General features: G+C 36.2%; 1 protein-coding gene across 3 annotated transcripts in view; it reads right to left on the minus strand.

The window, feature by feature from the left end:
- Positions 1 to 10,324, minus strand: part of DMTF1 (cyclin D binding myb like transcription factor 1) — a 42,322-nt gene extending 31,998 nt beyond the window's left edge. The window contains exons 1-3 of one of the 3 annotated variants that reach the window (XM_037510684.2): positions 10,181 to 10,314; positions 2,600 to 2,722; positions 1,390 to 1,506 (exon numbers count right to left, since the gene is read on the minus strand). In XM_037510684.2, coding sequence (XP_037366581.1) covers positions 1,390 to 1,498 — 109 coding nt within the window. In that variant the 5' untranslated portion in view covers positions 1,499 to 1,506; positions 2,600 to 2,722; positions 10,181 to 10,314. Of the gene's footprint in view, positions 1 to 1,389; positions 1,507 to 2,599; positions 2,723 to 9,790; positions 10,034 to 10,180 lie in introns of those variants that run through there. The other 2 variants (XM_037510669.2, XM_037510677.2) reach the window with 2 other exon arrangements.
- Positions 10,325 to 11,202: the final 878 nt, after the last annotated feature.

Here is an 11,202-nt window from a genome sequence, read left to right on the forward strand (position 1 = left end):
CTGCTAAATACTGGTAACAGAACAATGAAAGGTACCCTGTCTGTCAAGGCACTTACACTGTAGGGCGGGAAATGACTGAAGTAATATCTAGTGTAATAAGAGCTGTGAAAGTGGAATGAAGGGGATGTTATACAAACAGAGAGGAGAGGTATTTGATTCAGACTGGAGGTGAAGGAAGTTTTTCTGGAGAAGATGTCTTAAACTTGAAAGGGAAACAGAAACCAGGGGAAAATAATTATTACTGGAAGTAGGAGTAGTATGTTCAGCGAAAGTGAGGTATGAAAGGCTAACATTAAGTTAGGAAAATAAAAAGTCATGACTGTTGCAACAGATATAGGAAATGTGGCAGGGAATTGAGGCTGAAAGGAAAGCTGAAATGCTAAGACGCTTATGTGCCAAATAAAAAAATCCTAAATTACATTCTATAAAACATGGAAAACTTAAAAAAAAATCTTCATATAATACTAAGTAGCATGACCATTGTGATCCAAAGTTTGAAATGAATTACAAGGAGACTGTCAAAAGGCTACTAGAACTAACCAGGTGAGAAGTAAGACTCTGAACCAAGAATGGATTTTAGACAGAGAGGAAGGAATGGATTCAAGATATATACTATCAAGTCCTCATGATGGAATTCACGTGGGAGGTGAGAGAAGAATTTATTCCTATTCCTACTTATGATCTGAGATACAAAACAATGAAACTGACCAAGAAAAGAAAAAATAAAACTAGATTTGGGAATTTTGTGAAAGAATATAATTTGGGACATGTGAAATTTAAGGAGCCTATGACAAACAGAGAATTCAGAATAAAGACAAAAGGATGAGTCATTTTGATAGGTAGATACACTTAAAACCATAAGCTTGAATGAAATAAACCCAGGGATTATGTATTGAGTGAAAAGAGAAGACAGAACTAAGGTTAAGCAAAGATGAACGTAAAAGTAAAATATAAATAACAGGTAGAAAATTAACAACATAATCACAAGCCTCAAGGCTGTTGAATCTTATTCACTATTGAATAGTTCACCTACTCACTATGGCAGGATTTCTACATTTTCTAATGTACTACATACACCAACAGTATCGATAGTATCAAAGGGGAAGTGTATTATAGTTATCCATTATCCTCTTTGGAGGCTCAACAGATTCTACTTATAAAATAGATATGAGATTCATAAAGGTTAAAACTTATGGCAAATTAAAAAAATATACAAAGGTATATTTAAAAAATATAAAAACATGAATTAACATTAATGTATAATCCAAAACAGATAACCTCTTTTTTCTACTCTTTTAAGGTTAAACCATCTGGTTGATAGGGATCAAAAGTGTCATAAAGTCAGAAATCTCAAGAGATTTATAATAATATGTCACCAAGTTCTCCTACCATTCTGAGGGCAATGAAGAATGAGGTTCCCGTCTGTGTCCTGAGTCAAAGTCACTGAGTTCACAGTTTCTACTGTTACTGTGTCAGAATCCTCTTCAACTGTGCTCATACTCAAATCTGTACAACAAATTTCAGATTAGGATTCAAAAAGTTATTTCCAAATATAAACAAAGTAGTTCTCTAAATTCTGCCTTTCCCACGCCTCCAAAAAAACCTGCCAAAATTTGGGAATGTGTAATGCTCTTTACATGAAATTATGACAGTTCAGATTTCAAGAATGGTTTTTGTCTTAGATGTAATAGTTTCCTAGAATCTGTTATCATATATCTTTTTTTAAAGAGTTGTTTTTACCACATCCAATGAAAGGATCTGTTCCAAGTTGTCTGTCATATCATCAAAATTCTTTTTGTTGCTCTTTTTATACTGGAAGCTTTGTGATATATTCAAATAGATCTTTACCCTCTGATTCTTTAGCAGATTCATCCAAACTTTTATCTTAATCTAAGAATTGCTTCTCCAAACACTCATTACAAGTATTTGAATTCTATTATCTAAAAAGGGGAAATACTAATTCATCTTGCTGTTTATTTCATATTATTAAACAAGTACATAGATCCATCATCGATCAAATTGTTTTTCTAATAAATATGAAGCTAGACCTTCTTTTGAATTAGAGAACTGATTGTTTAAAGTGCCTTCAACCTGCTATTATTTTCTTCTCATTTAGAAAGATTAAAAGATCACTCTTAGAATATATACATATATAATGGTTGCTGGGTAAATATACTGAATTATAATCATGGCCTGACTGAAATCTTCAGGTTTACCTAATATTAGTCAGTAAAGTTCTAGTTCTTAATACTCAGTTTTGGTCTTGCCCACTTATTTTTTTTAACCACTTAAATAATACAGAGCTCACATGCCTTGATGTGTACTTATCATTCAATATTTATTTGGCTCCTAGTCACTTATTAACCTGTTCATATATTTACCCAAAGGCATTTCCCTTGGCAGTAAAACTTAAGATCTATTAGCACTTATATGATAAAGATCCAGTGATTCATTAAATTCTCCTATGCAAGTTATAGTTTTAAAAGGACATCCTTCATCTTACAGTGTAATGATGCCATTCCCAAAGATAAATGGAAATCATGATCCAGTTATGACTAGAACTGGCAAATAATGAGGTGAACAACTTAGAACAACTTACCTAGAAAACAGATGGATCAGCTATAGCCCTTCCCACAGAGTCACGTCGCCTTCTCTTAGCCACCAGCATTACTCTCATGTTATCCAGATTGCTTCTTCCCCATGTTCCTACCTCTGTAACACTCTGAAAAAGTAACAGCATTATATAAGGCTTCACCAGAACAATTGTGTCCTAGCACTAAGTTGATCACATTCTAAGCCTCAAGTCTCTGTGGTGTCTCAATTAGAAGAATGACAAAAATCATAATTATTCTTTAATTATATCTTTTGGACATCACTTCTAAAAGGTATTCCCAATGATGTGCAGAAACAATGAGATCCTATACATTTAGTTTATAAGCAGTTTCTTAATCCAAGCTGTCCCTCATCAAACAATAAAACCCTCTTAGGGAAAAAAAATGTTCAACTACATTAGTAGTTGTAGGTTCTGTAGCTCTTGGTACCTTATGTAATATGACCCATCAATCAACATAGTACCATAAATATTACCAGAAAATCTTTTTTCGCTTTGTTGATACCTCCCTTTAGATAAACTGTATTTTATCTTAAAGCACTAAAAATTACCTAACATCTATAGAATAACCTTGCCTAGGGATCTGTGAAAAAGAATAGCCAGAAATGGTAAATGACAAGCAGAAATGGTAAATGACAAGCAAGTTTTTGAATGCAATGTAAAACCACAAAATTTGAAGTGACTGAATTTTAAAGGTTTCATTCAATAGCCTTCCCATCTCTATCCCAAAGCGTTAGCCAAAATTTTAAAAAGCACAAAGTTCAAAGGCTTATTTCAGCAAAAACTAAGGATTAGAACGCCCATCTCCAGAATGGTTTTTTACACACACACACGTTATATATACACAAAATATAAAAAATTTATAAAGATAAAAATAAGTATATATAAGACATAGAAATATTTATATATAAAAGTGTATTAATATAAATAATACATCTCATTGGAAAAGGCACAGATCGTATAGGAAAACCTCCAGTCAGCTATTAGATTTCAGATTGTTTTCATTTCTGAATCTATTAAAAATTTTAAGTTGGTGTCTAACATCTACTGCAGAAGATGGAGAAATAAAATGTCAAGAAATATAACAAAAAAGTTAACATCATCTACAAAGTTAAGACAATCAGTTCAATCTCTTTGGGGTGTGTGTATGAGACTGTCTTGCATAAGCAGTTTTATAGCCTGCTTTTTAAGAGTTTATTCATATTGAAAAATGTAAAGAAAACCAAGTTAGAAATTTAACAAAAATTTTCTTATTGTTTAAAACTTATATTGTATAAAAAATATATTATTTAACAATTACTTATTTTAGGGCATTTATGTTATTTTTCATTTCTTTACTATCTGTTCAACCATTTATATACTTTATTTTTCTAAGTAATATTATTTACAATTATTGAATATTATAACAGAAATGACAAAATTTAGAATTTAAGTCATTATTACAATCTATTTTTTAGAAAGGTTGTACAAATTCATATTTTAAGCATTGAAACAGAAACTCTACTAGTAACCTTGCCAGTATTTTTATTTTAAAAGAAACCATTAAAAACAAAAATACCACAACTACTCATTTGAGAGTTAAAAAATGATTACTAGGTTAATATTTTAATATGTCACCTTGGAACCCAAGTTAATCTAAAACTTCAGGAAAAAGAAAAAAAAGTGGACTTGAGAAGATATATAGTTAAGATAATAGTCAAGGAGGGCCTCCCTGGTGGCGCAGCGGTTGAACGCTGGGTTGCGAAGCGGCCCGCAGCCTCTGCAGTGCCGGTTCGATCCCCAGCTGCTGGGTGAGGGTCCCACATGGCGCACAGACCTCTCCTGCCGCCCACTGCTCCCCTCAGCAGTGTATTTCGTCAGTCTCTCTGTTCTGCTCTCTGCTCTCTGGCTCTGGTGAATTCTTTCACCGTCCTGCGCTTCTGACTGTACCCAGTGCTTGTATAAATAAATTAATTAGGAAAAAAAAAAAAAAAGACTCGCAACTCTTAAAAAAAAAAAAAAAGATAATAGTCAAAGAAAAGGGGAAAAGGGGAGTCTGAAAGAGCTAAAGTATTTCATTCCTGACAACCTGTATTGCTTCGAGGTGATCCACACAGTGTATTACCTTTCCATCAGGAAAACCTGGATTCGTTTTTTAAAGTTCAGCAGCTCATGTTAGAGATTAAGTAAATTTGCAAAGTAACAGGAATATTTGTTCAATTAACAAATACATACCACATGTCAGACACTCGGGACTTAATGGCCACTTTTTTTTTTAATCACTCTGACACCTTAGATATGTTCTTAATTCATTTTCCAACTGACCTGGTTTCAGTTTTGATTTACTTTTAATAGGTAACATTTACATGGTTCAGAATTCAAAAGATAAATCCACTTGTATCACGGAGTCTACTTCCCACTCCAGTTCTCCAGTCACACAGGCTCCCTCCCTGGAGTAAATATGTTAGCAATTTCTCATGCTTCCCATTATTTCATGCATTTATATATATATAATGCATCTCTCCAGATACTTTTTACAGAAATAGTGTACTACTACAAACAATGAATTGCACTTTAATGGTAACTTTACAGCTGTCTGAAGGCAAGATGAGAGAACACTCCCAAGTATGAGACTGCGAGCTAGTCAAGTGGTTAATAGAAAAATCCCTAAGGTAAGACATGATTGGGCCTGTTCAGAGAGGGAAAACAGCAAGCACTGCCGCAGAATTCTGAGAAAGCAAAGTAAGGTTAAGTTTGGAGATGAAGATGGGCAAATCTCACAAGGCAAATCCTTGCAAGATGTTAAGTTGGGGAACTGCCATTTTTAAAAGATCAGACTGCAGTGTGGAGGAAGGATGAGACTAAGTTATAAAGACAAACTGCAGTCCAAGAGAAGATTGTCTTTTGAAATAGGCAGCAAGCAGCAGTCAAGGAAAGGAAAGAAGCTAGACAGAGGATATATGATGGAGATTAAGGGGAGCTACCTCAAGATGATTGCTAGACTTTTGAGTTAACCAGCTTTGAGTTTTGGAGCACTTACCTGTATTTATTACATATCTTTCTCAGTAACCAAAAATACAAGGTATCCAACTGAAGGTCAAGTGGACCTTTGGAAGATGGAAATCAGTGGGCAAGGATTTGACATATACATTTGAGTTAGTGACATACAAATTGTTTTTAGAGATAAGAGCACCGAAAAAGGTTAAAAACAGTCTGAATTTTAGTTTTAGAGTACTCTAAAGATTTGGAAGTCAAGGGATACATAAATAAGCAAGGGACAGATACAGACAAGATGGAGAAAACTAAAAGGCACAAGAATGTTTTTTATGGAGTGTTAAGTAGTCAACCGTATTAAATACCGCCTACAGGCTAAGATGATGAAATTACTATTTGATTTGGCAGTAATGAGGTCATTGGTAACCTTAACAAAAGTAGTGAGAAGAGTAGAAGGGTATAAGTCCTACTGGGATACTTAGAGACCTGGACTACAGGTCTTTTATGAGATTTAGCTTTCAAGATAAGTAGAGAGGATGCTGGCTACACTGGGGTTGTTATTTAAAAGAGCACATCTGTATTCTGATATGACGAAGAAATGTTGAATAAATCAATTCACAATAGTAAAGAACAAAACCGAATATTCTAGTGCCTTATAAATTCTAATTCATTATACATGAATATAATACTTCACTTCTGACCCATTCCCCATTTGGTTTATCAGAGAAATTCATCAGGAAGCTCTCCAATTGTACCATCAAATGTTTTGTCCTATATGAGGCAAATAAATACACATCAGCACATTTAAAGTTTTTCCCTTCTCTGTAATGGGTTACACTATATATACTACTTTTAAGCTAACTAGAATGAGAAGATAAAAGGGAAAAAAAATTAACAGCTATTTTAACTGGTGAAATCAGATTGTGGCATGTTTACACCACTTGGTGGATAGCTGAAACCTAACAGCCTTAAAAAAAATTACAAGAATACCTTAAGTGTGGTATGAAAGAATTATAATGTAGTATTTATATATACTGACATTTCATATTTAAATAAGAAATGCAGTTTTCATTTATATTTTCCAGTGAACATGACTTTAATATAGAAAAACCTGTATTGTTAACACAGATTTTAAAGAAATGAGCTCTTTAACTCTATTTCAGTACTGATTTTATGAATTTTCTTACATTTAACCAAGTCCATGGTTTTCCTAATTTCCTGGGCAACTATCAAATTTCTAAAAACTAGAACCAAGAGAAGTGGCATTTCTTCCTGTTTTGGGGATCAATTCTGTAGCAAAATTTGTTATTTGTTCCCAAGCACAGTATAATACAAGTAAGGATGGGTAGATTCTATTGTAGATTATTGTATTATATTGTAGATTCTATTTGATGAAAACCCTAAGTGCTAATATTTGCAGACCCTAGAAGCTTGGATGAGACTGAGTGCTATGAAAAACATTCAGTATTGTAAGACACTTTTTCTAAGAAGAAACCAAGCAAGCTAGTGAAGGAACATACAGTGCCAGAATTTTATGGGATGAGTTAAACATTGAGAAATACTAGCTGAGAGGCAGTTTTTGGCATAGAAACTAATAAGGCAGTAAGGACACATTGTTTTCAAAATTTTTAAATCTATTTTAATAAGAAAAATTACATTTATTCCACCATTACTTTTTTATGATCTTCCAAGTTTTTAATCCATGTATCAAAATAGCCGTATTTTTTAAATATTAAGATGCCACATCTTTTATAACTTTTGACATAATTTTTTCAAGAGCATTTTCCAATATTTATTATTCCACATTATTTTACAGGAGTACATAGAATGTACCTAAATTTATCTAACCATTAACTATTACTGAATATTTACTGTTGAGATCATGCTTTTATAGACTCCATATTGACTACCACCATACTTATTGCATTGCATTTAAATAATGCCTTAGAAAATGCATAAATGGTTTGCTTGGTACTGTATAATAAGGATCTTGAAAAGGTTTTTATTTTGAAAAGATTAAGCTCTTTGTAAACAGCAAGGTTTTAGTAAAAGAGAACACATTCCTGAATATGGGTACATACAGGGATATCGGGATATCGTGAAAGAAAATTAAGAGTAGGACCTCCCTGATGACTTGTGTGTGTGTGTGTGTGTAAATCCCCAAAGACACTTGTTTCACATTATTTTATTCAATCTCACAGGCATTATCCTAAGCCAATATAACTAATGGAGCATTAAAAAAATGCAACTCTTTAAAAATAATGAGATGTAATATTCCAGGACATATAAATTTATTTAAAAAATTGGGGTCTGTAGATAAATGGAGTAGACAAACATTACAGGGGGGAAATTAAGGACCAGTTTCATTCTTGTAATTTAAATACTAACATCTAATTAACCTTACACTTATTTCTCCCAATGCCTTGGGGTGAAATGGGATGTTTGTTCACCTTAAAAGAGAAAATAAAGCCAGCAAAAAGAAGAGGACTTAAAAAAATGAAGACCCCCTTCTTTTGATATATTTCTCTGCAGATATAACTTCTGATCATGCTCTGCTTTCAAAGCTCAAATCCTAACTCCAAATTTTTTTTGGTGATTGCTTCTCCTCAAAATACTTTGAAAACCTCAAAACCCAGTGAAAAAATGTCTATATACCATATACTTATTCATATAACTGTTAAAAGTGTGGACTTCAAAAATGTTCGAAACAAATATGCAACGCCCATACTGATCGACTCACGATGAAGACAGGAAAACAGCATTTTGTCTCCACCATCTAGCTCAACTGCAGTCAATTAAAAGAGATTCAAACATAACACGCAGGTCCTGTTCAGTCCCCAAAAGCATATTTTGGGTGAGTCTTAACTAAAATAGTAAAGAAAAATAGCTTGTTTGGTGGCACATAAAAGCACTTAGTATATAGGAATTAAAATTACAAAACAAGCATTTTTTCCATAACTGTAATGATTTTTTTTTTCCTAGACAGCATCAAGCTACTTTTTATTTATACCCTGTGAATGGAAGGGAAAAAGCTTGATTCTCACACCAAATTTTATTCAGCCGGACCATTTTGATAATGTTCAGGAATGTAATTTAAATTTCCCCCCTAAATCTTAACCTGAGAAAGTCTTACCACTACTACACCATCATAAAGCTAAACTTTTGGCGTATAAATCACCAGTCTTTTGACACTTAGTGGTGATAAATTACTCAAATTACTTTTAAAAAGTTAAAATATAGTAACATTCAAAGTTATTTAAACCAGAGTTTTTAAAACCAAAAAAAGAATCTTTAGTAATGAAAATCCGTGACTGGAAAAAAAACGGTTCTCTGTGCAATTTTGAACACAATGGAAGAATATTTTCTTACTTGGAGTTTAAACGCTATCGATGGTTTATAATTATAAAAATATAAAGTATAATTAATGAAACAATATTTCCAGGTTTTATTAGTCTTAAGTTTAAAACATTGCATATTATAAAGTAATCCTAGAGAAAACGCATTTTGTCAGATGTCCCAACTAAGAGCCTCCGCTGTCAGAAAAGGAGTTACGTGACGATGAATCAAGTGCCGAGAAAAGCAGACACACACTGAATTTGAATTTCCAAATTCATTCGGGGAAAGGGGGAGTCCTGACTTACATTTCATAGAATTATCGCCCTCCTCTTAGCTACACCCAATATTTTAATTGTAAAAACACAAGCTGTATCGTTCAACTGCACAGAACGACTCTTGGCCCCTTCTCTCAAATCACACCGGTGACTGGGTTAACATACTCTATCGCCCCTAAAGCGATTCTCAAAATAAAGTATTTTGTAGGACAAAGGAGACAGATTTTTTTTGAACTTCAGAACTCGGCAAAATATGACAATTGCTACTTTGAGATGCAGTTTACTGTTCTCAGGCTATGCTAGGATCGGTCCCCGCACTCCAGCCCACGTCCCTCCTTTTGAAGAGATTCAGGCTAACAGAAGATAGTTCGAACAGTAATCCAGATTCCCTCTGCCTGGGCCATGAATGGCTTAAGAGTCAACCCCAAAAGATGGGGAAAAGAGACTAAGACGCAAACAAGGTAAAAGAGAAAAGGGGGGAGGGACTGGGGCGATATTCACCCCAACTCTTTCAATCCCACCCAAGCATATTAAAATCGGAAAGGTAACAAAATATTTACAAAAAGAATACCACCAGAAAGCAAGTGAGGCTTACTTGCTCTCCACATTCCCGGGCCTAATTCTTTACCGAAGCTCCTGGCCCACCCCACCCCCAGGGGTCCCGGCGCCATTTAGCTCCTCCGAAGCCGCCGCCATTTTCCGCCCCCGCCGGTTTGCCGCTGTTCCTCGGCGGCCACTCGCTACCCTGTTCTGTAGCCCGAGCCACCGCCGCAGGCCCGGCCCCGAGAGGGAGGCCCTGGCCTGAGCGTGCGAGTACGGCAGCTCCAGCGTCACGAAGCCTTGCTCCGACCCCGCCCGCAGAGCCCGGGAGCCGACAGCTTGCGAAGGCCGGCGAGACCAAGCGGGCAGCAAGGGGGCCGGTCAGGCTCCACTGGGCGGAGCGGCCCTGGCGGCGGTTGGGACCTGAAGGTTCCATCGCACTTACTTCCTGTTTTGGGTCCGGGCACTTTGGAAGAACCAGGATGGAGGCTCCAAAAAATACCAGGATGGAGGAAGCAGCCACGGGCAAGAGTGGCTGCAGCTGGAGTGAGCGAGCGCGACGAGCCACCGGAAACGGAGCTGTGGCCGCGCCCCGCCCCCAGCCCCCGCACGCTCCCCCTCCCGCTCTCCTCCCCCCTTGGGGCGGCCCTGCGCGCCGGCTACTGCCGTCACTTCCGGCTAATTCCGAGCGCGAAAAAAGGTTCGAGGTTTGGTGCCTTCCCTGTGCCGCGGTGTTGTAGTCGACTAATTTCTCCACAGAAACTTCTGTGTCGACTCTCCGCTGCTGAATTTTAGAAAGGAGGCCCTTTTTGCTTTGGCGCAATGGTGGTCCTCCTGGCTCGGGGTCAGTTGGGGCCCGCCCTGTTCTATTCGCGGGGCCGGAGCGGAGGGAATCGCGATGTGCAGCAGCTTGAAAGGTGGGGTCTGAGTGCAAAGTAAAGTAGGGAGTTGCAAGTGTTACCCTTCACTTTTGGTTTGCCTTGAGATAAGAGGCTTAAACTGAGATGTTACTTGTTTGTTATTCATTTGAGGAAATGAATCTCCTTGGAGTGTAGGACGATGTTTCTCCGCTGTTCATGCTAATGCACTGGTTTTCTAGGTAGGTTGCTTTGAAGTTACTTGGTGAGCGTTAGAGAGAAGATGAATACTAGGGCCGTGTCCTCAGACCACTGTTTCATAATCATAACAAAGACCCTGTGACAGATGTTGTTTTTGAAGAGTTCCAAAACCTTGAAACTCAGAAGACTGAGTCATTTGAACCTTGCTAAAAAAAAAAAAAAAAAAAACATTTCTTGATTCCAATATCATGAACCTTGCTAAAAAAAAAAAAAAAAAACAAAACATTTCTTGATTCCAATATCATTTTACCTACTTACAAAGCCAGATTCATTGTACTTTTTCTGTACTAGAATGGCAGGCTTAAGGTTACACTTGATTAATAATCTTGTTTCCAATGACAAGGAGACT

This window comes from Talpa occidentalis, unplaced genomic scaffold (genome assembly GCF_014898055.3).
Source record: "Talpa occidentalis isolate TD23 unplaced genomic scaffold, MPIMG_talOcc4v2.1, whole genome shotgun sequence".
NCBI lineage: Eukaryota > Metazoa > Chordata > Mammalia > Eulipotyphla > Talpidae > Talpa > Talpa occidentalis.